Source organism: Cucurbitaria berberidis (genome assembly GCF_010015615.1).
Source record: "Cucurbitaria berberidis CBS 394.84 unplaced genomic scaffold K460scaffold_5, whole genome shotgun sequence".
NCBI classification, from domain to species: Eukaryota; Fungi; Ascomycota; class Dothideomycetes; order Pleosporales; family Cucurbitariaceae; genus Cucurbitaria; species Cucurbitaria berberidis.
Genome location: NW_024468939.1, coordinates 2,501,937 through 2,527,029, shown reverse-complemented (window position 1 = coordinate 2,527,029; position 25,093 = coordinate 2,501,937). Strand labels below are relative to the sequence as shown.

Genomic DNA, 25,093 nt, shown 5'->3' with positions numbered 1-25,093 from the left:
ATTCATAAAATACTTTGAAAATCACACGCTAAGAGATAGAACTTCCAAACCTCACATTTGACACAGTCAGTCCCTACTAGCAACACGTACTGATAACTAAGCAGCTACTATGGTCACGTCGAGAAGCAAGAGCAGACTAGTCTTCGTTCGTAGCAAGAAGACTGGCGACATCGATATCTGCCGTGCGAACGAACTCGCCAAGTGTCCGTCCGCTACACCGTTGCAAGAGCGAGTCCTCCACTATATCGGTAGCGATCGTTCCCGCATATGCGGCTGTACCAGCCCAAAGCGCCATTACGATGACTTTTTTCCCGTTGCATCCGAGTCCACGCATCTCAACTCTAGCTTATCGATGTACATGGATCGCCATGATCTCGACTTCTGTACTATTGCCAGCTTCATAAAGTGGCAGCAGCGAGTAAAAGCCGCGTGGGCGAAGGACGGAGTTTTTATCGATGATTTTCATTACGCGAATCAAAGAAGAGCTGTCGTGTGTCGGTGTTCGAATAGTAACGCTCACAGTTACGGTATCCCTCGGAACCCGATGATCATCGAGCAGTGCGCTGAGTATTTTCGGACTTATAGGGACACGATTGCCTGCAGTAGGAATCAGTGGCAGACTGTGGACGGTGACTCACCGCCAGCGTATTCACCGGAATCGCCGGACGATCCCTTCAAGTACGATTCGCAGTCAAGTTATGGATATATCCATAACCGAACAGTTGAAGGCGACCGTTTGCCTGTCTCGCCAGAAATGGAGATCAGGAGTACAGCAGAGCATGTAGCTCCTGCTGATATGATGCATCTTCGTAGCGGGCCATGTGGTGAGGCAGATATTCCTGAGCAGGTTTGGAAGAAAGCTCGTCCATCTGTGTGGGTTCCTAGACGCGGCTCGGACACGGCAGCAAGCACTCCTTTAGGTACGGCTTCTTCGCCTTATGGCACCCGGATCCCTCCTCTTGCTCACTTGAGACGCCCCCAACGTGCTTCAACGGCTACAAATTGGTCCAACATCCAGCGCAGCGCTGGCGTTAGTGACGACAGGACATCTCCAGAAACACACCGAGGGTACGGCCCAAACCCAGCCGACTCTTGTTTCAACAAGGCTTCAATTCAGGAGGCAGTTCAAAATGTAGGTATGCGATCTCGCAACCCATGGGGCTGCCGAGCTTCAAGAATTGGAACGACGATGGGCGCACCTTCATTTTCATACGAGAAGGATGCCGATGAACCTTCGCCAGAGTACTCCGAGTTTGGTCGCAGTATGTCTACGCCTTTGCTGTACAACAAATCTGAGGGGCAAGGGACGCCCACGGTCGAGCTCCCTGCTCAGCGAGCTGCTGTAGAACTTGACACAAAGCCTCTGTATCGACATTCGCCGACTTTGTGGGAACTTGAAGGTCATTGTTGGGGGCCTACGTCGAACTTCGCAGGTCAGCAATATCCTGTCCGTGGCGTGCAGGCACTCTCGTACGTTCAGCTTAGCTCATCTTTTGACAGGTTAAGATACCGCCTAGCTCCCTAATTAGGAAGAATTACCTTTCGAACAAACCCATCGCGCTGCAGTTGAGAAGAATCAGCAAGAAGACGTGCGTATCCGAGCTTGCTGAGTTGCATCGTAATGTAGTTTATCTAAAGATCGGTAAGACAGCAACAAGAAGACGTGACAAACAAGCCGCACAGGCGTGCTTGGTTGCGAGAAGGTTGCGCAGGACGCTATCGAGCTCGCAATAAGCACTCTTGTAGCAGGCGACCCGATTGAACACTACATAGATATCATGTTAGTCGTAAATTACCATCGATGATCAATATTTACCTAGAAACTGTTCTGACGTACGATTTACTCGAGGTGAAGGCAAGACTATGACCCTGAACTCAACCAACGTATGGCCTCCTCTCCATCTCTCTACTCTACAAACGAACCCAACAACAACAGCAACAGGCTAACTGATTTCAGTCGCCCACAGAGTCGAAATGCCACTCTCGAGTGCGTCGCCAGTGGTGGCTAGCCGGGCGGTCGCGCACAATGAGCTCCCCCGACAGAAGCAGTTTCTCAAGCACGATCTTGTATTGAGTACGGCTGACACAACGCTACCGCAACCCGGAACAGGATGCGGAGTTTGCCTTGAAGAGCTTGTTGTTCCTGAGAGGCCATTCGGGCCTGGGACCACAACCACCATCGTCTTCCTGAAGCCATGCACGCACTTCTTTCACAAAGGCTGCATCGTCGAATGGCATACAAGCGCCAGGCCTGAACGCGATACTTGCCCCATTTGCCGTCGCACCCTCTTCGTCGCCGATCCCCTGAGTCCAGCACAGATTCAGCGACTATACGACGCCGCGGGACTCACCTTCACAAGGCGGCCGCTGGGACCACACCGCCACCCTAGGTCGAACGAGGAGGTATTGAGCTGGGAAGCATGTACTATACACATATACGCAAACCGTGCTGTCCAACAGGAGATTGACCGTGTCCTCATTTCCGGCGGCAGGCATCGCTGGGGAAAGGTGTGCAAAGAGGCGCGAGACGAGTTCCTAGCAGCGGGCGGTACGCTGCGCCCAGTTTTCGAACCCTACCGCGATAGTTTCCTCCTTCTCATTGTCGCCATGTCAGTTCAAATCTCTATTGCCTGCTACGATCACGCAATTCGATGCCGCGCATTCGTCAAGTTGCATGAACGGATGAAGGAGATGAGTGCCACCATCGGAAGCGAACGCGATTTTGATCTCAGCATGGAAATGCATCGGAACGGTCTCTTCGTTTCTGAAACTTTGCGTGTCGTGACCGTCCCTCGAGCGTTTCGACAGTCACTTCGAACGGCCTCTCTCAGGGTATGCGGTCTAAAGGCAGAGATGGAAAAGCGGCGAGAACGCCGATCGATGGGCGGTTTACTTCGACGCCTAGCAAAGAACGTTCTGTCGCGTCGCCTCTTCCTAATGCTACACGAAGGAGGAGTTTGAGATGGCCGATTGACGACACTCCGCAAGGCGAATGTGGAAGGCTGATTAGGGATTGAAAAGTTGGAGCGTTGTGGAGGGAGAGGGACGGACCGAAGTTGACGAGAAGGATGACGGAAGGGCGTGGACTGTGCGCATCACGACGTCGCGACACGGCCAGTTTCGTCGTGAAGGGTTTGCAGCGACTTGAACTCTAGTTGCTTCTTGCCACGATTTCCAGGACACCTGGCTTATCAGATCGTTGATTAAATGTTCTTGAAGCGTCTCGCAGGTGTACTCGCTGCTCTTGCCGATCAAGATGACGTAAGTGGGTCTCCAGGGGCACCAAGATCTGGCTTTAACACCTAGTCAGCCATTTCTCAGTCAAACATGCATTCTTGTTTCGTGTGACTTTGGTAAACTTTCTGTGACTTTTACACGTGTCTACCTGTTCGCGCTCCTATTACCCAAAAATCACATGGTATAGACCATGTGAGACGACCTCCAGGATTCTTTACAACTAAATTACCAGAGCTTAGCACAAGGATTCAAAACTAAATTTCTACACAAAACAGAGGCGGAAACCATTTATTGGCCGGTCTCTCACCAACCCCCTCGAGAACCCACAATCTTCATTTAACTCAAGATCAACTATATCACAGCTACTTACTATTTTTATCTACCCAAATCCCTACCGCGCGGCCCTCTTCATCTCCAATTCGTCTTAGTCCCTTCAAGAAGAAATTTCCAACGCTGTTTATATAGAAGTAGGCAGACTCCTAACTCCAGAGTACACAAATTCGTTACGCCTCCTTAACGACGAACCTTACAAGCAGTAGTTAAACATCCTTCCCTATAATATTTGGTATGCTATTGGAGTTAGCACTGCGTTATTTTCTCACTCTGAGGGGAGTTAGCACCGTATAGTTTGCCAGGTATCACATCTCTATAAGTCACAATCCATAACAAGTATTTTCGCACAATAGAGACCTAAATTATATAAATATATGAGCTGAGGGTTTCTAGTACCCTTACAGCAGCTGCACGATGAGCGGAAATGCGTAGGAAACGTCTTGTGTAATGAATTCAGGCTTCATAAGGTCTTGGCTTGCTCTACTCTTGCCCTCAATTATGACCCGACTTAAAATCGTACGATTCTTTTGCTTTACTAGTGGTAAAATCTGTCAAAGATCGTACTACGCTTCGCAGATAGATCTTTACGTCTTGGTCAGGATTTCAACGCTTCTTTACCACATCCAATTCCACGGCTACTTAATAATATGCTCTTCTGAATCACGCTCTACCTATCTTCCTCTATTCACTGTATATTGTTCCTTTAAGTTTATATATCACATTATCTCCTTGAAATACTCGCGAACCTTTCATTTACTTTCAGAATTAGCATACAGGCTTGTCTTGGAATAAATCATTACAACCACCACTCTACGACTAAAGTATACGTCATGAAATCATCGCGTCGAATAACTAAATGCATTACTTATATCCACTTCACTCAAAATTAGTCACGTTACATCACACTGAATGCAATATGATCCTCTATCACGGGCTTGCGCCAAAAATGCCTCTCTTTCACCGAACGCGCCAAGCAGGAAGTCGCACCCGTCTTCCCCCCCCTCAATCTTTCCATCTTGCCCACCACACCCTCCCCTCTTCTACCACGAGTGTTACCTTTCAGCCCCGTTAGAGAGACAAGATTCCGTGTACTCTCTCTATTCCATTTCTCCAACTCCCTTCTTACACTTGCCCCGTTTGCCACTAGGATGGCTCAACCTCCATCAATTCCTGCTACCAACGCGACCCTTGGGAAGCGAGCTCGCTCGGTTGATACCGACACTTCATCAAAGCGAGCGTGCAGTGACGAGTATCATAATCTTGGTTCTGATGAGAGTGTCTACCCACCCCGCAATACAACACCATATATGGTGAGCTAGTTCTATCAATAACCCCAAAGAAGCTCCATTGCTGACTGAGCTAAGGTATCGCCATCTTTCCTAGATTTTGAGGATTCACCAGAGCCTGTAGTTGCATCGATTGGTTCCGCGCCAGCCGTGTATCCTGTATGTGCATGAGTTCCTGAACTAGAGGTTGGACGCGCGTTAACGTATGTTGAACCAGGATCGCCGATACCGACAAGCAGTGCTCCAAATGAACGGTCAAGAACCACCTACTACGAATATGTGCCATCACCCTCCCAGCGTACGCCTCGCCATGCCGTCGCTCGAGAACGGTCAACACCCTAGCCCCCCTCTCTTCGGCAACCTTGGACACTTTTCACAGCGCAAGCCTCCACCATATACAGCACAGAGTACACAATCACAAAGGCAGCTTCCAAGCCCATCAGTTCCGCTGATACACAAACCAAAACAGGCATCACTTCAGCCGAATCGTGGTACTATCAGTCTGGGCGAAGGAAGTCCAGTCACATATCCAATTGACCTTGATGGTAACACTTCATCACCATGGTCTGGCTCGTCAGTGGCCTATGATAACTACTTTCATATTGTAACCCCTTCGAGTGTTACGGCTAGTCGAAATACTCCAAGTTGCTCACCAAAGCAAGGCACGCAACATCCAGTCGTAGGAGAAAAGCGGCCATTAGACATGCCAGAAGAAGAGGACCAGAAGCAAGCCGCAGCAAAGAAAGCGCGCATTGACCGCACCGAGGTTGACCTAGTACTATACGAGAATAACAAGGACGCGATTGAAAGTCTGTGGAAAGCGGGTCGAAAAGACCCTAAAGCCCGTTGGTTTGAGAAGCTGTACGCTTGGAAAGACACCGTCAAACGGCCAGCTCAACGACCCAATCCTCGTAAGCCAAAGGTCGAACAACCAGATCGGAATCGAAGGATTGCTCCTGCTCAGCTTCCCAATAATTTAACTCGAACGTCGGACATGACATCTCCTGTGGAAATTGTGTATATTCGACAACGCTGGGAAAGCTCAAAGCCGGGAGAACAAAAACATCCAATGAACAAGGTTTTAGTACCGGACTACCCTCAAGAAGATACCATTGAGAACAGTAGATTGCGATCAAATGGAAACTACAGTTGCAGACATATCAACAGAGAGTTCAATTGCTGCAAAAATGGGCTTTCTCGGGCACAGAAACAGACCTCCATCTACAAGGGCCTGATCAGTTGGAAGAGGGAGGTTGAACGACTCATTGAACAAGGTGACCTCCATATTGCTCACAAGACCTGGAATCAGTGGCACGACGCGAATATCCGAGACAAGACAGGAGTCGCGGCGCAACGACGAAACCGGATCGACGCACTCCTCCAGCCTGTACAAGGACCACACCAGAATTTGCTAGCACCAGCTTCTCAGGGCACAGTCCATCTAAATCAACAACAGGCTCGTCACCCGGTGAAGAGGGCTAGTCTAGCATCAGCCTTACCCATCCCATCTGTTGAAGAGAGCAACAAAGTTAGGAGATTGTCGGCCCGTCCTCATCGGCCTTCAGTAATGCCTGCTGGAACGATGCAAAGACCGGTATCTTCCGGGAGCGATATAGCTAGATCGACATATCAAGTATCAGCACCAACGACTGTACCAAATGATACAGCATTCTCTCCTTGGGTTGGATTGCCTCCACCAGTGAATGTGATACAACCGGCTCAAAGCATCAGTCAAAAACTGGTAGCTACTGAGCAAAAGTCTGACTCCACGGGGCCGCCGACGAAGAACGTTGTCCAGGTGACACCAAAGCCGATTCCTAATCCAGAATTCAGGATACGTCAACACGCAATGGAAGCTATCCAGCGTCAGATTGGAATGAATAGCACCGCGCGTGCTAGGAATAAAGAGGCTGAAGGTGTGACAATTGGTGGTATTGATCTCTCCAAGGAGCCCATATCTCAGGATCTGCCAGGTGTCATGAAGAGGGTCATATGCGCGTTGAGACTGACAGCTGTAGAAGCTGCCAAAGCGTCGCCAAAACCCGAGGTACTAGCATCTGTTGAAGTCAGCAAGGCAGCTTTCAACAAGGAACCAGAGACAATCGAAACACCACTTTGGGACCTTTTCGATTGCCTTCCCGGTGAGACTTGGGAGCAACTCTGTGCCTACCCACTAGAAGACGACCTCTTTCTGAGTACCGCCTCAAATACAGGCATGCACACAAGCACCGAAACAGATGACAAGATGACGTTGGCGGAGGAACACGAGTGGATTTTGAAGCAGCATGGCGCTCCTGCCGCTGTCTTGGAAGCGTCTACCTCTTTTGAAGAGTTTCAACATGCGATGGGGACATTTGACGCATGGGAATCGGAAGGATACAAACTATTCCCATAATGGCGAGGGTTATTTTGGATCAGGCTCTGAGGGTAGGCGGGCAATGCCCTTTCTTCTATCTGCTTTTCAAGGTGTACTCCAGGTTGATACCCCTTGCTTGATTGTTCCTCCTATCTCAGACAGTCATTTTGATCTAGGCGCTTTGCAATTTCATTGTCACATGGGTTTTACTAGGTACATGACTGTGCTTGAATGGATATCAGGAAACGGGTTTCAGGTTTTTAGGTTACACGAGTTCGACAGGAAGTAACGTAGTGGCGAGCGCGATTACATGAGACTTATCATGAGGATTCTGTGCGAAAATATAGTGATAAATGTGGCAATGAACCGAAGATTGAAAAATTGTACTATGGGAATTGAGAATTTTGCGTGACCTCCCAACTTAGCAATACTAAGACCCTATGATCTTGAGGTTAGCATGTAGTGAGATAACCAAGGAAGCAATATCTAGGAGAGTATTATGTGATTCTTGATAGGATAATTAAATGATTTGAGCAAATATGTCACGCGTACTAGGTCGTGAGGTAATTAGTAATCTGAGAAGAAATATTTGTCAAGTTTGGAGAGCTCTACAAATCATACAAGCAGTGTTGCAGATGAACGATACGGTAACGCAACGCACATTTTGATCACAGCAATCATGGAACTGAACCCAGCCACTTAATAGCAGTGCAATAGAGATACATCTATCATGTGTTTCTGTGTGTAGGTTGATGAAAGCCTTACCATTGGACTCAATAGGCCTATAGGTTGATTACGCTAACTGTCTTGGTGCGTGAACCAAGGTTCAACACAGCACTAGTGAAAGTGAATAAACCATTTTTTGAGACAATAGCTTGGTCGCAAAGAGACGAACAATACCTATTCAGCTGAGTCACCCGATATTCAATTAAAAGGCTCTGCTTTCGCAATATCTTTCTCAATCCTCTCTCTACCCCCGACACAAAAACAACCAGATACAACTCCCACCACACCATTCAAACCCTCAACAACACTCCTGGCTTTAACCTCTACTTATACAACCACATCTCACCAACACCACAATAACAAACTCGCCAAGATGTACAAAGGCATGTCGAGGAATGCAGCCACCTGGGCCCGCCCCATTGACATGAGCGCTGCTGTACTCCAAGACCCGACCGCAATGCGAGCGTACACCGGAAACAGCCGCATGTATGGCGCTGGCGCCCGAGAAGCGGCGGATGAGCGATTGAATGAGGAAGTCAAGGCCCGCCATGCCGCCCGAAGGGGAGTCGCTGGCCGACAACAACGCACCACGGACCAGAACGTCCACGACAATTCTCTTGCGGTAATCGACGAGCAGCTTGCTGACGCCCGTCGACGCCGCGAGTTTCTCGAGGAGGAGTTGGAGAAGGCAAAGGCGATTGAGGATACTCTCAAGCGGAAGAGGGCCAAAGCAGTATCCAACAACAATGTTCAGCATTTGGAGAAGGGAAAGGCTGAGAAGGAGCGCATGCGACAAGCTGCTTTCAAGCGAAAGCTAGAGGAGTCAGGTGGGAAACCAAGTGGTGTGACGAAGCGGGCCTCTCCAAGTAAGGTACCAGCAGCGATTGTGCGCAAGTTTGGGAATAAGCGGTAGATTCTTGCAGCAGGAAGGGGAGGCTATGGCCGGTTTCCAAATGCGGGATATGAGATGTAGCTAGGATGTTTCATGACTGAATAATAGAGTAGCTTGAATTTTATTCAGAAAGCGCACTTCTTAGTTTCATCTGTTAGTTGAGGGTTGAGTAAAGTCAGTTCCGTTACAATGGCTGAGGGTTGAAGTAGAACGTATATAAGTCCAAGGAAGTTATCTTGATCTATAAGCTAGAGATGTTATAAAAGGTCGTTTGTTACACAGTACAGGTATGTAAGGAGTGATTAGGTGCCTTCTAATGATTACTTTGAGACATAGTCACATCTGGCAAGGGAAAAGGATTATTGAACAGATCAATTAAATTATCTAGGATGTAGTGAGACAGAACCAGGATAACCTAGCAAGAAAACAACACCTCATGGTAATACCATGAAGCAAGAAAACACTGGGATAAACCTAGCAAAAGAAAATAGCACCTCATGGCAAAAGCCATGAACCAGGAGTGAGAAATTCACCAGGAATACCTAGCATCGACGCGAGACCTCAAGGACGATACCTTGAAGCAGAAGTGATATGTTTACCAGGAAGCACCCTAGAAAGTATGGAAGAGATTCTGAATTGACCAAGTTAAACCTGGCCATAGGAGTATGGGAAGGGAATAGGCGTTAGGCTTTAAGGTTATCGCTAACGCTTCCTTGGTCCGGTTGTGCCTCCAGCTGTCTTTGAGGCAGGGAATATTCTGCCTGCGAGTCAACCCGGGAGGCCTTCAAATCCTTGCCCATTTTGTCATCCTCGCTCATAGGGATAGGATATCGCTTGAGCTTGCTCAGGGTATGGGGTGAGGTGAAGGGCTTGAATGTCGGTTTTTTGACGCGTCCTTTCCAATACTGCTGGCTGCGTCCAGCATACTTGAGGTCATCAGTATGGGAAGGGACACCCGTAGGATGCGGGCTTTGGGGTTTCGGCCGTGGGCTGAGTCCGACGGGGGTCAGAGGGGTCGGGGTTGCGGGTAGCTGATCGTTGTGTTGAAGACGTAAATGTCCTCGTAGTATTGCTGCTTTTCTCTCATGGAATGTAGCGTAGATTTCGTCAAATTCCGTACGAATTGCAGGGAGGGCCTTCTCGTCGAGGAACGCTCTTGCTGCCACAGATACTGGTGGCATATCTTTGCCGCTATTGCGAAACTTTTCGAGGTCTTCTCGCGCCATTTTGAGCATTGTTCTGGCGCATTTCACTAAGATGGATTAGACAACGTAATTCACGGATGATAACGAGGTAACACTTACTGTATTGATCGGGCGCGATTCCTTCAATGCCAGCCCAAGGGTCGGCGTCCTGCTCGTCACTCGCGTCATCCTCTTCAAAGACATCAGTCTTGTCAGAAGGCCCAGCGAGTGCGGCAGTAGCATCGCTTGTCGGTGGAGGCTGCCATGCACCATAAGGCCTGTATCTATAAGGTGCGGGCGGGTAGGGGCCGGATTGGTAGGGACCTTGCGGCATCATTGGGTAGTTGTAGTATCCCCGGGGAGGGACACCAGGCGAGTTCACAGTTGCCGCGACTTGCGGCCACTGCGGTGATCGAGATGAGGAGTTGGTCGCAAGGTTCTGATGACCCTGCGCGCCGGGGTGAGCACGATTTGGATTGAAACTCTGCTCAGGATGTTAGAAGTGTTCTGAGTGCATTAGGAGGGGCAGGGCATTACCATATTCGTGATGGAGAAGAAAAGTTTGCCGCGCGGGCAGTGATATATTGTTGCCACGCCTGCCCGCGCTAGTCCGAACCGGGGCGTAGCAACCTAACGAGGAAGGAACACCTTCAGGAAGGTTCTGGGTTAGCAGTGCTCAACTTCACCCCAGACGCGCAAGACTTTTGCTGAGAAAGCCACGAAGGAGTCGAAATCCCCAGAAAGCTCTGTTGGCAACACATTACATTTTGTATCCTTGACAGTTTTCTAGGCCCAGATGATAACACTGACTGGAGCTTAACAGGATATCCTGAGACTTCTTAAATCGTCTTTGCGCGTGTCCCCCATGTACAGCAGGATACATATTAACGTTGAACGAGCATCAAAGCGACAAAGACTGCTGATTCGACAGCTAATCTACACAAGGAATACCGGCAGAAGCTCCACTGACTGTCAAATCTGCCGTAGTGACATCGGGCAACCAGGCAGAGATAATAGAGACTATGGAATGGCCAGCTTCCAGATATTGCACACCGAGAACTACGCCACAGTGGAGCACAGAAGGCAAGACCACAAAACATTAGCGGGAAGTCCTCGACTCGTCGAGGATGAGTACGTGACGTCAAGAGCGGAGATTCTGGTAGGGATCGCACTAGGTAAAACACACTACGTTAACTAGAATTCCACGTAGATGAGAGGAGGGTTTTCTTAGGTAGTGATGGTAGCCGGTGGTTGTCCCAATATCAAAAAGCCCAGTCGTCATACACCGACACGCTGGAGGGGTTCCACCTTCTCGTATGGCTTTTCGTGTTGTCGGGCTGCAAAGGCTAATGAGGTCTTCTCATGTGGCTTTGCTCCTACGATCTACTCGAGTTCATGCTAGTTGGACTAGAGCCTGCTTCAAGGGCTAGTTCGATTTCTTGCCCAGCCTTCTCACCAGGCCCTTGTCCATACCCCCAATTGCACGATATTCAGGCCTCCAGGATGACTTCTTGTAACGCCCTACCAACTTAGTTAAGCCAACTATGATTTGTCCGAGCGGGACAAGGTAGAAAAACTCGAGAGAGTGAGTAAGGAAAGGCCTCCTGGTACCTTTGACCGATAGACTCAAGGCTTCAGATATGAGCCTGTATGATAAGACTATTCTCCGCTTGGATCGAATAGGATAAGCTATACATAAGAGAGCTGGTTTAGAAGGACTGTGAAGGGAATTTCGAGGGCGCCAAAGCGAAATGACAAGAACGTGGCACGCTGCTACATCATTTTGAGCAATGATATACCTTTCTAGCCTTAATGCTAGACTCGAACCTAGCATCCTGGTCCTGAAGAAGGCCCATCACCATAACGCCTTACTGGGGTTGTTCTCCACAATCTAGCATCGACCGAGGTGCTTCAGCCAACACTACCCCTGTGATCTAATCTCTTTGCATCTACTGTCTGAAGACACCGAAGAACTGGGCCGACCCCCATAGTAACGATTTCTGACCAGTTCCAAAAGAGGGTTCACTACATTGTGGACATGTTCATGTTGTTGAGCGACACGAAGCAATGGTCAAATAAGATTTAGCGAAAAAATGGGTAGCTAAGAGCTGATAGCAGCGATTAGGAAACAGTCCGGGAGCGTAAAGCAATAGATTAGGTACGATGGGACGCGTCATGGCTATGCCGCCTGGCCTAGTTGGGCATATGCGCCGGTGTCAGGACGCGTCGTCGAACGCAACGGCTAAGGCGCGACGGATGCCTTGAGGTCGGTTGGAACAAAGTCTGAATTGAATGAAGTCCACAATTTCGTCCCGGATCGTGGTTCTCTGATGGTGACAACGAGGTGAGGTCTAACGGTTCCCCACAATGGCGCAAAGCCACCTGCTAGCGGCAGCGCACAGACGTCACGCATACTTCAGTCATATGCACCACCTCACGCTCTGCATTGCGATATCTATTTCTATACCAAATTCATCAGCGAATTCTCTAGCTTAGATTGGCGCATACGCCGTATCTTCCCCTGCCCAGCCATTTCCCCTTTTACCAGCCGTTGCAAGTGCCGACGCGGATTAGAAGACCCGATTCGTCACTCATCTTGGTCACCCATCACCCCGATATCGCAGCCGTATCGTCGGCTGGTCGAATCCTCAAGCACCCAAAGGAGCAGGTACTTCACGAATGTAAGATTGGCGAGAGACTTTGATCGTGCATAGCCTCGTATTCGTTGCTTGTTAACGCCAATCTCCCCGGAACCGCTGCAGCTAATCGCGAGTTGGAAGGTGTTATTGCGATCGGTTGCCGAGAAGACACCCAATTCAATCACGCAACTTTGGACACCCTGCAGTACAACCTACCCCGGAGCACATGATTTGAACTCAAGTCTGGGTTGAACAGGAGCATCACGGTGAGGGTGCACTTGAAGAGGCTGGTCCCAGGCGTGGATAACATTGAAGGGGCAGTATAATACCTTCGCCACCCGCACAATAGCCCGAGAGGCCAGAACATCTGCTATTGCGACATTGTGATTCTCTAATATCTCTGTTTGCGTCTTACCGAAAACCGGCACGGCGGTATCCAAAATCCTTGGAGTGCGGCCGCGTGGCGTCAAAAATGGCTACCCCCGAGGTTCCTCTTCTCCTGGCCCTTCCCTCGGAGCTGATCCACCATATTCTCAGCCACCTAAATTTGTCTGACCTTCTCTCCGTAGGATGTGTTAACCGCGCCCTCAATCAGCACTCCCTCCAAGACACGCTTTGGCAACCATTCGTACAAGCCCAGGTCCCAGCCTCGACTGTCCCCAAACGTGCGAATCTAACATGGCGTGCGCTATTCAAACAACACCATCCATACTGGTTCCTCGCAAAGGGGAAGATATGGTTCGCCGACATCGCTCACACTGGAAAGCTGCTTATAGCACGCTATGATCACAGAATCAATGCGATCGAAGCGTATACGCTGGTAGCTGAGAGGCGGCAGCCGACATTCCAAACGTGGGACTATAACCCGGACGCTATCATTCATACATTCAGCCCAAAGGTTCAACTCGATCTCAACGCGCCTGTCGTTCGGCTTGATGCAGAAAGCTATGAGTACGCAACGGGCGATATTGGATACCGACTACAAAAGGAGATTCCCATGAGCGTCTTCAGTGGTGGCGCGCCTCGGTCATCGGCAGGACTCCATTCGCGGCTCTTGCTCACTAGAGCATGGCCCGAAGACATCACCACAGAAGCAACTCCAGTCTGGCCGCCGCTTACCCTACCCAGCACGGAGCGCACGCGCAACGATACTCCGCCCTCTGGGTATAGGCAACTCGCAAGTAAGCCAGCGATGCTCGATCAGCTCTCGACTTCAACTTTCAGAATTCGGAAGTGGATGGAGTTCTCTTCCCGACAGCACGGCGTCAGTATGCGCATAGGGGAAGACATCTCTACATGGGCTACCCTACCTGAAGAATACTACACTCCAACAGCCCAGAAACCCTGGCAAGGGATATGGTGTGGAGACTACGCGGGGCATGGCTGTGAGTTCTTGGTGGTCATGCAACCAGACGATCCGAAGCCCCTACCCGAGCGAGCCGAATGGGCACTGAGAGCTAGGGAACGCGAAGGGAGCGTGAGTAGCGCAGGGTCGTGGACTACAGCGCCGACAGATGCTGCTTTGTCGGGCGATGAGGATGGACCAGAGACAGCAGACGATTTGGAGGATAGCGTTGCGACACTTCAAGAAGCCTTTCACGAGCGGGACTCGGCATCGCCAGCTTCGGATCTCATGACGGAGGAGGATGAGACCGTCTACCACGGCCGCATCGAAGCCGTCAAACTCACCGGCGATCCAAACATTCCGCGAGGGGAATACACGTTCATAGCGCCGGACATTGGGCCCGGTGGCTTGCTGCGAGTAGCATCCGAAGACATCTTCAAGGGCGCGCGGATTGTGAAGAGCGTGGGACACATCGCTGCTAATGGCTTCAGAGATGGTGAGCGGCAGACTGGACGCCTTCTTGAGTGTATGCTAACGCATTGTAGACAACTACATGACTTCGCAACTTATTCTCATCTCGCACGATCGGCTCGCGCAGTACTGGGAGACCTTTGGACACGTGTCGTTTTATCAGCGGGTTGACATCGATGCTTTCACGAGGGTTTAGGAGGGACTTTTGGTGCTGTACAGGCCAGAGGAGTTTCTTGGATATATTCTTTACGATGAAATATATAATATTGCTCTATTCTGCATTGAGAATCTCCACATCGTCTCGGGAGTGTTGTAGATCAAGCCACACCTCATTCGCGCTAGCGCTGCTAACCCCTGTCGCCGCGGCTTCGGACGTCATGGTTAATCAACAAATTTTGGCGGCGCAAAGCAGACCGCCCCGCCATACCTACTCGCGCTCTAGTTACTCATATTGCGCTTTCTCACTTTTGATCGCCTCTTAATTGTTGGATCTAAGTATACCACGGATACTGGTAAATTATTATGGCGCACCACGAGCAATACATGCTGCGCGTCACCGCAGGCGCAACCTACGACTCCTCGAAACATGAGGATGTACTCGTAAACAGCGAGAAGCCCATCATCATATCGTCTGACTTGACAGACGCGAAGATACATATGCGAATCAAGGACTTCCGCGGTATGTCTCCCCTCATCTCCCACCCACTCTAAGATCGCAACGACCCCACTCACACTTCAATACCAGGTCTACCAAAAGGCTCTCCCTCGACCTCACCCTACTTCTCCACTCCCACGCACACGTACGACCGCTATTCGATATCCTTCTCCTTCACACCCAAACACGACATCGCCGGCGACAAGCTAGTCTTCGGCAACGACTTCGACCACCCAATCCGCGACCGCCTACCGCCGCTGTTCGATAAAGCGTTTGGCATTGTCAAGTGGTGGATAGACCCCGGGCTAGACGGAGATGTGTACGGCGACGAGCCATATCTTTACGGCGCGCTGTTGAGCAGTATAAACGTACTACAAATAGGGGAGAAGAACGACAAAGCGGGCGGTGAGAGCTCAGAAGGCGCGGAAGCAAACATAGACAGCGGGGCAGTCGTCTACGAAGAAGGCGCACATGGCTCTGGCGAGCAAGTGCGGAAGGAAAAGAACATCCCCGATCGCGCAGCCGCACGGCAGAAACACTTCCTCACTGAGCAGAATCGAAAGGAGTTTGTTTTCGAGGCTGGGAGAGAGTACAGGTGCGATTTCTTCAATCCATACCTCGATTTCAACGAATTCGCTCTCAAAATCGGCTACGGGCTACCTAATATCTCCATCATTGGCCACTGGGATGGCCAGCCTTTACGGTTCGTATCACCCCTTCCTTCTCTACCCATGTCCTTTTACTCTGACATGTTGGTGATTATCTCTTTTGCTTTGGTTATTGGGGGCTGACGTAGGATTCTGGCTAACCAGAACACACTCCCTCAGATATGTGCTGAAGAATCGGGAGACTAACAAAGAGCTCTTTGTTGTATCGATAGAGCTTTTGCCGATCGACAAGGCGAAGAAGGATGGTGCCGAGGAACAGCAGGAGAAGGTGGCGGAGAACGGGAAAGCTAGCGCTGGTGGGGATGATGATGAGCTGGATTGAGGACTTTAATGACGTTAGACGACAGCTAGGTTTGGCGTTGGGTATAGGTATCAGCGTGGCGTTCCGTTTGGGGTCCATAACACATGGGATTGGCAAAGAATCGCTGCATCGCGACCTGGTGGGATAGAACGCTTGTAATCATCTTCTGTGGTACATGGTATCTACAGTATCCAAATCACCCCTCTAATTCTATAGTCTCCTGCAAATGTCCTCCACAATCTCGTCCGTCTTCGCTTTGCCACCCATGTCAGGCGACAGGAGCCTGCCCTCCTCGAGGTTGGCATCCACAGCGGCGTAGATCTTTGCAGCAGCCTCCTCCTCGCCGATGAATTCTAGCATCAGCGCTGTGCTTCGAATTGTCGCAATCGGGTTCGCAATTCCCTGGCCCTCGATATCTGGCGCGCTACCATGGCAAGGCTCTCCAATCACAAAGTCTTTGCCCACGTTTGCGCTAGGCACGAGACCGAGGGAGCCGACGAGCGCCGCGGCACCGTCTGAGAGGATATCGCCGTAGAGATTGGGCGCGACGATGACGTCGTAGTCTTGGGGCTGGCGGAACAGCTTGTACACCATGGAGTCTACGATCTGCTCTTCTACGCCTACCAATTGGTACTTGGAGTCGGACAGGGCACGGCGTGCGGTTTCGCGGAACAGACCGTCTGTCTGGGAGAGCACGTTGCTCTTGTGTGTAATGGTAACAAGCGGGGAGGAGTGGATGCTATTGCCTCCTGCGTCGCGGACGCGCTGGCGGCGCAGAGCGATGTCGCCGGCCATGGCGGAGATGTTGAACGAAGCAGTTTCCGAGATGCGCTTGATAGCTTCGGCAATCTTGCTGCCATCGGGCGCATTGTATGTCCTCTCCTCCTTGACGTAGAGATCCTCAGTGTTCTCCCGTACAATGACCAAGTCGACCGGGTACTTCGACGATGCAACTGACTTGACAGGCCTGACGTTGGCATACAGCTTCATCTTCTTCCTTAGCGCAACAATGGGCGAAGAGTAGCCCTTCGTCTGGACCGTAGGAGAGCTGACAGCTCCGAACAGCGCGCCGTCACATTCTCCCTTCAATGCCTCGACGGTTTGCTCGGGCAATGCGGCGCCCGTCTTCTGGAAGGTGTCCCAGCCAGCTTCGTGGTGGGAGAAGCTGAACTTCAGGCCGAAGGAGGAGGGCAGCGCTTCGAGGATGCGGCGGCCAGCGGGAATGACTTCACGGCCGATGCCGTCACCGGGGATAAGGCCTAATGACGCATATTAGCAAGGCAGAGAGAGCGATTGAGTGGAAGTAGGTAGAGATAATGGGGCTTTTAAGACCAGAATGAGTGTGGAGAGGGGAATTGTGAGGTCCGTACCTATTCTTAGCGTGCGGGCGGCCATGATGGAGCTCTAATGCAGAAGATGAAGCTGCGCAGCGGAAATTTTGGTGGTGTTGCACGTCTTCGCCGAAGGTCGGAGGTCAGAGCTTCGTGCGCTAGTCTGGGGTGATATAGGCTGAGATGGCCTGCTCATGAATCCGCGGGGACGACATTCCAGATTTTGTCTTCTTCGTATCGAGAAATATAATTGACCTTCTTTTATTTCATGGGACTTACAATGGTAAATATACGAATATGTTAGAGGCGTTCGTTCGCAGACGGCAACCCCCACGTAGAATGCTTCGACTACTCCGCAAGTTGAAACCGAAAGAAACTCCCTGTTCCGCCAAATACATTTCTTTTCATGTCTGCATTTTATTTCTCGTTCGATCGCCCCTTCAAGTCTCCGTCTTTCAAACAATGCCCTTACCCCATTCTCTGCTCAAGTATATCACTTCTTGAAGGGCGTGGTACAGGTTTGAGATTGTCGCAAACACGATGTCCCTATTTCTTAGATTCTAAAAACAAATTCCCATGTCTTGAGTATACAGGCACGTCTTCTGCTCTAGTTGTTGGATTGGCTGTTGCCGTCGCTCCTTCCCTCCCTACGGGTCGTTGCTGCCTAGGCGCCCCTTCTCACCTCTCGCACGGCCGCGTCATCGAAGAAACATCCCTCCTCATCTCACTTCACGCCTACATTGCGTCTCGCCTTTCGAACATCTTCTCGGCTCTCTTTGTAGCTGCTATTATCCTCCCCCACGCGCCCCCCCCCCCGCCGTGACTGCACACTGCAGGCACAGGTCTGAGAAACACCAAATACACTCTCACCGTTCCGATCCTCACCATCTCGCACTCGCACCAATCCCACCCGAGAAGGCAATCAGTCTTACCTCGTCACCGCCATGGCTCTCGCTTCATTCCTTGTCGCGCTCTTCTCGATCCACTCCAGCTTCTCCGCCAGCGTAGCTTTCGATACCATCAAGTTCTTCCTCAAGCTGATTGTCTTCATGCTGTTGGGTGTGCTTCTTTCGCAATATCGTTCCAGTCGACGCATCAACAATCTGCTGAAGAAAGTGGAGGGCCTGGGAAGGCTGCAGAAGCAAGTGGATGGTCTGGGCATGACCTACAAGAGCGTGGTCGAGCGATTGAACAAGATGCAGAAGACTGATGCGTTGACTGTCAGCCAGCTTGAGAAGATGGTCTATGCGCCGTACACACAGGATGCCGATCTCAAGAAGCACGTCTCTGTTCTGAATGAAAATGTGGGCAGACTGATGAAGAGTGTCGGAGATCTGCACATGAGATTAGCAGTGCTGAGTGTCGACATGCAGATCGCGCAGCACATTGCAGACATGGGGAAACATGCGAAGCACATAACGAAGAATGGTGCGAATGAGGCAGATGAGCAGGTGGCGGTTTCTGGAGGGCCCAGGTACGAAGAGGTCGTGAATAAGCAGGAATACACCCCAGCTTCGACTGATTGTGGGGATCTTGACGATGAGACTTCTCGCACTCGCTCCATTCCCCCCTACGGGTCCGAGCAGGGTTCAGACTGGGAGACAGTTGCAGTCCGAATTAATGGCAGTTCCTAGGCTTGGTTCGCTCTGAGTACTGAGAAGCTATGCAGTACTCACGGGGACAATGGTAACATAAAGGGAAGCTTTGACTGTATCGAAGTACACCGCAGATCGGTGGTAGAGAGAACTATCATGATCTCATCAGTGCTTGAGGACGTCACCTTGGTCATGAATGAGCGAGAAGGCCATTGAGGACATAGATATTAACCAAACTAATCTTCTCGTGGCATACTATGAGCCATAAAACCTCTGTGGTGCCTTGCCATGTCGATCTCGACGTGCGGGAATTTATCCATGAGGGATTTCCATTCTTGGCAACCTCTTAGGTAACGGAAATGAGCAACCCCCGAAAGGTACAACTTCTAACTGTTTGGACGTCACAACAGTGCGGTGTGAGCAATCGATGATACAATTACGGCCTTATTTTCATTCTCGAAGGAGCGCGCATGGACGCTCTGAAAGCTATGATTGTTTGGTGCAAGAGGCAATTTCGTAGACGAACAGCAGGATGAGCAGGCTCTCCAGGACACATAAACATGCAACACTTTCCCCAAGACAACTCAACTAACTCAATATCTCCGACCGTATAATCTACAAGACTGCCATCTCAGCATTTATAGCCACTTCGTTCAAAACATTACCGCATTAAGCACTTCACCACAACGCCTATCAAAGTTCCGAATACAAAATCAAGATGCTATCCACCATCCAAAGTCTATTCGAAACAAGCGAAGTACGCCTCGAGCTACCTCTGTTCCTCGTCTTCTATGCGCTTGCATTCCTAGGATCAGGGTTCCTCGTCACCAACGTCTACATGTGCTACCTTGTCGACAAGACGCATGCGAAGATAAAGAGGCTGGATAGAAAATTGGATCACCTATTACGAGCGATGGGAGATGAGAAAAGGGTAGGCGAGGATTCAAAGAAGGGTGAGAGAAAGGATGGGGTTTCCGGGACAGTGCTGGGGGGAGAGCGAGAGCGAGAGAGTCAGTGAGTGAATGTTCGTGCGAGAAGGCTTGTGAATGGAAGGGTGTACTAGGTTATGAGGGCAGTGTGGTGGTCCAGTGTATCGGCATCTGCGGATCAACCGGAATGCCCGTAGGAGTGGCAAGCCTCTCAAATCTGAAAGCACGATGGATCATATTATGAAGAAGAACGGTGAGAAATCTCTCTGTTATCTTTGTTCATGAATATCAGCGAAGATTAACTATGGTATGTACATAGAATCACCTACAGTCAATCGTTGTCCCAATCGGTTCTCCTCCGTAAGCTCACGGCTTGTGCACCTCTTCCAAAATACTCTTCTGAAGTACGCTGATCCCTTCCTCAAACGCCCTCCACCCCTCAGTCTGCCTGATTCCCTCGTGTGCCTCCACCAAGAACCGCCTCATCTTGATGGCAACCAGCATTCCCTGTAGTAACCACCCAGTGTGCGTCGTCCACCGCAGCCACTTCGCCTTCGGCTTCTTCATGCGATCTAGCTCATCCAGTACATTTTGATACGCTCGTACAAGATCCGGTGAGCCATCGGCAAAGCAAGAAGGTAGATTCAACTGGGCGAAGAAGTGCACTTCAATAAGAGACACAATGAGCCCGCATTCAGACTCGTATTCTACCTTGTCGGAAGGAGTCCATATCCGCGTATTGGGATGGAAATTACCGCCTTTATTGTGGTCGTCAAGTTGGAGACCAGTACGCGTAGCGAGTGTGAGCGCGGTGATGCCATCCCATTCGAAGAGCTGCTTGTGGCAGACGAAACACTTGTCCTTGGCGTCGCTGCCGGTTTGCGTTGTGAGCCAGATTAGGCACCGATAGTGCATCCAGTGACCGCAGGGTGAGAGAGGAAGGAACGTTGAAGAGGCCGCGGATTCTGGATGAGGCGTAGTGTTGGGCAAACCGGTGGTGGACACGGATGTCACTATTGGGGTGTCCCATTGGAAGAAGCAGACGGGGCATGTCGCGTTAAAGTGAGTTGGGTGATTGTGGATAGCGATATTCTGCATGAGGTCGTGGTCGACGTAGCGGAGAAGTGAGGGGAGAGGGTGTGAAGTAGCGACGGGCGGTTCCAACAGCATGTGTTGCTCCACGCTGGCATCGCCATCTGGCTGTTCTAGATTGGCGCTGCAGGCTGTCGCCGTCTTCGTGGTCTTATTTCCCTCGTGTCCCGGCGGCATCACCCGTAACAACGATACCGCCAGCCCAGTGTCCTCCACATCTGGGATTAGCGCAAACGGCGCTGGCGCAGCTGTGATGCTTCCACTTTTGTCCGCAGCTTCTTGGGTCTGCGGTGATGTAGTCGTAGATAAAAAGAGAGATGACAAGGCTGCATCTGCATACCATTCAGGTTGAAGTGGCTGCGTACTCACATTAAAGTTTTGGGACATGGCTTGGCGCGCAGTGGAAGTGGAAGGCAAAGTACCGAGACTTGACAGGAGGAGGGTAGTTCGCTGAAAAGTGATGTGGTGGGGTATATAGAAGTAATGTGCTGTCAGGTGAGCAGTAGCAAAGTGACAGAAACTGCGAGAGTGAAAGTGAGATCACACCCAAAGAAAGGTCACCGTGTTTATCTCAGGTGACATCCACAAGATGCAAAAAGTTCCTACGCCCTGGCTGAGCTATCTTTAGTATATAGAGTTGTATTCTGAGTGCGGAGATGTTTGTGATTATGTGGAATCGTCTAGGGCGACATAGTCTCATCGTGGAATTCATTGTCAAGACTGAGCACATTAATCCGTTCAGAACCCTTTTATTTGTGTTAAGAAGGCTTATCTCTAGTTTGTCTCTATTCACAAATGCCAAAGTGACCTGAGCTGGTGATGGAAGGTGATCGTTTTCAGGCTTCCCTCTCCATGAACATCTCTTCGAATAGTAGTTCTCCCAAGGATAAACCCAGTTATCCCCATGTGTGTCAAACTGGAATCACTCGAAGACACGCCGAAAACGAGACTTAACTTCTCCTTCGCCTATTGGTAGTTTCAGAGGCTTACGCAAAATGAATGTGTATTTGCTGCACACATCTGTACTGCATCTGAGCATTGCCTGCCACCTCACTGGTACGCAGTCCAGCCAATCAATGGATTACAATTGGCGGGCAAGCCGCTAGTGGACTTGGCAAGGCAACTGTACGACCACATCCAGCCTCACAATCTCACCGGTCAATCAACAACACTGCTACATCGACTAAGTCTTGAATAGCTACCCTCACTAAAATTTTCAGCTGCTAAATAGGAACCTAAAATATCCAGAGACCGCTTCGTATCGACCGCCTACCAGGCACTCAAGATGAGCGAGTCAGCACTATCCCAATCGGCCAGCACACCGATGGACGCGGCTGACAATCACGATGTATGCGACGAGCCCGCCACCTCAGAATCTCCGCCAAAGAAGCCAAAGTTGAAGAAGAAGAAGAAGAAGCGGTATGTGCCGCCCCGGCCCGACTCCGACACATTTTCGACGCAGCAAGACTTCCTAGATAGCTTGGTACCGATCGCAATTGAGGAAGTCGCCGAGAATGCTCGTAAATGTCCGATCTGCTGGAAGATCTATGGCGAGGCAGCCGATCCTGGCTTCGACAATACGGAACAGCCGGTAAAGCTGCGATGCAATCATACATTCGGCGACAAGTGCCTGGCGACTACGTTTGGAACTGTGGACGCGTCAAAGGCTGCCTTACGTCCGCTCTCTTTTACACCCACCTCAAGGGGCACTGCGCTAGGCCTAAAGCTCCGTGCCTTTGTCGAACTCCACAGCAAGAACTCTACGGGTGATGTCAATACCTTCGTCAGGATGCTTGAAGAGTCGTATAAACCAGGAAAAGGGGGAGAGTTGTTCGGAGAGTACTGGTTTCCGGTGATACAGGAGCTACAACATACCGGTCGGAGGATTAACGACGTCACCTTCCTTGAGAACGCCACTGTCCTGGACACGAAAGTGAAATCCAAGAGCGAATCCGTTTCAACTCTGCTCTGGACCCTTGACACTGAAGCTTATGACGCCCATAATGTGCCTAAAACATTCTCGCAGCCAACCCTATCCTCTTCATCTTCATCCAATGGACCTTTGTCTTCCAAAGCGGCTCAAGCTTCGGCATTCTCTAGTATGGCTACGGAGTTGCCTTCAACGTTCCCACCAATGGCTGTACCCTCCCTTTCGCAGCTGCAAGAATCGACCCAATCGGTGCTACAGATCTCCGAGCAAATTCTCGCCGCTGCCGGGCAAGGGGCAACATGGGGGGACTTCCTAGCAGTGGAGACGAAGCTGGATAAACTCATGGCTTTGAATAAACAAGCTAAACCTAGTATCGAGACTCCCTTAGCCGCCCAGAAAGAGCAGGCTCTCGTCGACCAGGTCGCCATCGACGAAGCTAAAAGTCGGCAAAAGCGCATGCAAGGTAAGCTTCATTTAATCTTGTACACCCTCTGCGTCTATCTTGAATGCCACTGGACACTTAGAGGAATTGGTGATGCCATTTCGGTTTCATACAAGAAGTGGATACTGACCAGGTCATAGACGATATGGTGCGCATAAAGCGCGATCTCACGAATTTGCTCGCACAAAAGCTAGCTGGCATCTTCACAGCATTCTCAAAACAGCAGAACAGTTCGCTAAAATGTAAAGAGGCACCTATACATCGCACTGCCACTGTTAAAGTCTCCGTCGTAGTCCACACACAAGATATCGTCAAAACGTCATACAAGATTGCTCCACCCTTGACAAGTATTTTGTTCTACGATAAGAATTCACAAGACACAGTCGATACGGAGAAGTTCACTTGGATAGTCATACGTTCCACATGCCAAAAGTGCTGCAAGATCAAGGAAGAGGACGCAAAGGATCTGCCTACCCCAGAGGAGCTTTGGTGGAGCAACGATGCAAAGACACCGGACGACTGCCCGTTGTGCCACAAGATTCTATTCAAAAAGACGAATTTGGAGGAGTAACTCGATGCTTTGCTCTCCAAATTCCAAGGTCAATCGTCCGCGCATCATATCAATCGCGGAAAGCGGCATGCTATCCTGCGTGAGCTCATGGAAACCCTCCGCGACGACGTGAAATCACCAAGCCGGTGTAGCACCTAGGCTGCTGGATCTACCACAGCCCATCTACCATACGACATACGAACTAGGGTTTGTGTAGCGTGGGGTATGTACTATTGATTCACGAGACGGGGTCGTTCACTGTCTAGTCATTCAAATAGCATTAGGGACAGTAATTAAGGGCATGAATTGAACTATTTTCAAATATGATAACTATCGCATCAGCAGCCTATATTTTAATGAATCTACGATTTGTAGGATATTGACTTACAGCCTTGATTCTTGTCGCAAACGCTCTGAGCCTGTTATCCCCCTCGTAGCGCTAACTAACGAACTAAACAAAAGCCCCCGACTAGCCAATAAGCCTCACATATTACGATTAAATCAGAGCCTTAGAACCACTTTCGACGTAACCAGGCTCTTTGGAGTGGTTGGAAGTCAAAGGGATTAACCTCGGTTGAGCGAAACGACCGACATATCATCCCTTACCAAAAGGACTCTGCTTACTTTCCTTTGTGTTAATAACAGGGGCTTTTTCCCATGTACCGATCTTATACGATGTTGAGTCATATAGAGTCTGGAAGCAATGCAACGCGACAACCAAGGTTTGTATGTAACACACTACAGCGCGTTAGCTCAACCACCGCAATCAGACGTATCGCAAATACTCGCCATTCTTATAAAAGCACTTCTTTCCACTTTTCGTTCAGATACAAAACCCTCCTGCAATTATGGAGCCATTCAATTTACGTGCCTTCTTCACCTTCTCTCTCATAGCGCACCAGCGATTCCGCTTCCTCGACTTACCCAAGGAACTTCGACTAATGATCTACGAATACCTACCCGACGAGGTAGAACTCAGAATGCCAATCGACCACCGCAGCCCCATGAAGCTATGGGATCACTGGCTATTTCGGTCGCGTACCCCCGCGTGGTATTGGCATACTCGAACATACAGTACGGCTATTCTACGCACATGCAGGCAAATTCATGCTGAAGCGCTGCCAACAATCT

General features: G+C 50.2%; 12 protein-coding genes across 12 annotated transcripts; 9 read left to right on the top strand and 3 right to left on the bottom strand.

Moving 5' to 3' along the window:
• Positions 1 to 109: 109 nt before the first annotated feature.
• Positions 110 to 2,961, top strand: K460DRAFT_398309 (uncharacterized protein; the record flags this gene model as incomplete). The annotated part of the gene is made up of 3 exons (XM_040936199.1): positions 110 to 1,447; positions 1,501 to 1,642; positions 1,958 to 2,961. The coding sequence occupies 3 exons, from the start codon at positions 110 to 112 to the stop codon at positions 2,959 to 2,961; spliced, it is 2,484 nt and encodes an 827-aa protein (XP_040784853.1).
• Positions 2,962 to 3,942: 981 nt separating this feature from the next.
• On the top strand, positions 3,943 to 4,442 carry K460DRAFT_181836 (uncharacterized protein). The gene has a single exon (XM_040927059.1). It carries the CDS (start codon positions 4,018 to 4,020, stop codon positions 4,360 to 4,362), a length of 345 nt encoding a protein of 114 aa, XP_040784852.1. The 5' UTR covers positions 3,943 to 4,017; the 3' UTR covers positions 4,363 to 4,442.
• A 276-nt stretch (positions 4,443 to 4,718) lies between these two features.
• Positions 4,719 to 7,251, top strand: K460DRAFT_435680 (uncharacterized protein; the record flags this gene model as incomplete). The annotated part of the gene is made up of 3 exons (XM_040938403.1): positions 4,719 to 4,880; positions 4,935 to 5,015; positions 5,074 to 7,251. The coding sequence occupies 3 exons, from the start codon at positions 4,719 to 4,721 to the stop codon at positions 7,249 to 7,251; spliced, it is 2,421 nt and encodes an 806-aa protein (XP_040784851.1).
• Positions 7,252 to 8,311: 1,060 nt separating this feature from the next.
• On the top strand, positions 8,312 to 8,851 carry K460DRAFT_409702 (uncharacterized protein; the record flags this gene model as incomplete). Its single annotated transcript, XM_040937282.1, has 1 exon — positions 8,312 to 8,851. The coding sequence occupies one exon, from the start codon at positions 8,312 to 8,314 to the stop codon at positions 8,849 to 8,851; it is 540 nt and encodes a 179-aa protein (XP_040784850.1).
• Positions 8,852 to 9,216: 365 nt separating this feature from the next.
• K460DRAFT_420208 (uncharacterized protein) lies at positions 9,217 to 10,491 on the bottom strand. Its single transcript, XM_040938066.1, has 2 exons — positions 10,135 to 10,491; positions 9,217 to 10,082 (listed from the first exon to the last, which is right to left on the bottom strand). Exons 1-2 carry the CDS (start codon positions 10,349 to 10,351, stop codon positions 9,514 to 9,516), a joined length of 786 nt encoding a protein of 261 aa, XP_040784849.1. The 5' UTR covers positions 10,352 to 10,491; the 3' UTR covers positions 9,217 to 9,513.
• A 2,634-nt stretch (positions 10,492 to 13,125) lies between these two features.
• Positions 13,126 to 14,665, top strand: K460DRAFT_358914 (uncharacterized protein; the record flags this gene model as incomplete). The annotated part of the gene is made up of 2 exons (XM_040932147.1): positions 13,126 to 14,494; positions 14,544 to 14,665. The coding sequence occupies 2 exons, from the start codon at positions 13,126 to 13,128 to the stop codon at positions 14,663 to 14,665; spliced, it is 1,491 nt and encodes a 496-aa protein (XP_040784848.1).
• A 326-nt stretch (positions 14,666 to 14,991) lies between these two features.
• K460DRAFT_358913 (DUF1769-domain-containing protein) lies at positions 14,992 to 15,915 on the top strand (the record flags this gene model as incomplete). Its single annotated transcript, XM_040932146.1, has 2 exons — positions 14,992 to 15,148; positions 15,215 to 15,915. The coding sequence occupies 2 exons, from the start codon at positions 14,992 to 14,994 to the stop codon at positions 15,913 to 15,915; spliced, it is 858 nt and encodes a 285-aa protein (XP_040784847.1).
• A 178-nt stretch (positions 15,916 to 16,093) lies between these two features.
• On the bottom strand, positions 16,094 to 17,552 carry K460DRAFT_181800 (Isocitrate/isopropylmalate dehydrogenase). The gene is made up of 2 exons (XM_040927058.1): positions 17,464 to 17,552; positions 16,094 to 17,352 (listed from the first exon to the last, which is right to left on the bottom strand). Exons 1-2 carry the CDS (start codon positions 17,486 to 17,488, stop codon positions 16,304 to 16,306), a joined length of 1,074 nt encoding a protein of 357 aa, XP_040784846.1. The 5' UTR covers positions 17,489 to 17,552; the 3' UTR covers positions 16,094 to 16,303.
• Positions 17,553 to 18,148: 596 nt separating this feature from the next.
• K460DRAFT_181791 (uncharacterized protein) lies at positions 18,149 to 19,398 on the top strand. Its single transcript, XM_040927057.1, has one exon. It carries the CDS (start codon positions 18,369 to 18,371, stop codon positions 19,056 to 19,058), a length of 690 nt encoding a protein of 229 aa, XP_040784845.1. The 5' UTR covers positions 18,149 to 18,368; the 3' UTR covers positions 19,059 to 19,398.
• A 339-nt stretch (positions 19,399 to 19,737) lies between these two features.
• K460DRAFT_409696 (uncharacterized protein) lies at positions 19,738 to 20,037 on the top strand (the record flags this gene model as incomplete). Its single annotated transcript, XM_040937281.1, has 1 exon — positions 19,738 to 20,037. The coding sequence occupies one exon, from the start codon at positions 19,738 to 19,740 to the stop codon at positions 20,035 to 20,037; it is 300 nt and encodes a 99-aa protein (XP_040784844.1).
• Positions 20,038 to 20,314: 277 nt separating this feature from the next.
• Positions 20,315 to 21,118, bottom strand: K460DRAFT_291338 (uncharacterized protein; the record flags this gene model as incomplete). Its single annotated transcript, XM_040929271.1, has 1 exon — positions 20,315 to 21,118. The coding sequence occupies one exon, from the start codon at positions 21,116 to 21,118 to the stop codon at positions 20,315 to 20,317; it is 804 nt and encodes a 267-aa protein (XP_040784843.1).
• A 1,085-nt stretch (positions 21,119 to 22,203) lies between these two features.
• Positions 22,204 to 24,299, top strand: K460DRAFT_398304 (uncharacterized protein). Its single transcript, XM_040936198.1, has 2 exons — positions 22,204 to 23,433; positions 23,553 to 24,299. Exons 1-2 carry the CDS (start codon positions 22,326 to 22,328, stop codon positions 23,981 to 23,983), a joined length of 1,539 nt encoding a protein of 512 aa, XP_040784842.1. The 5' UTR covers positions 22,204 to 22,325; the 3' UTR covers positions 23,984 to 24,299.
• The last annotated feature ends 794 nt before the right edge of the window (positions 24,300 to 25,093 follow it).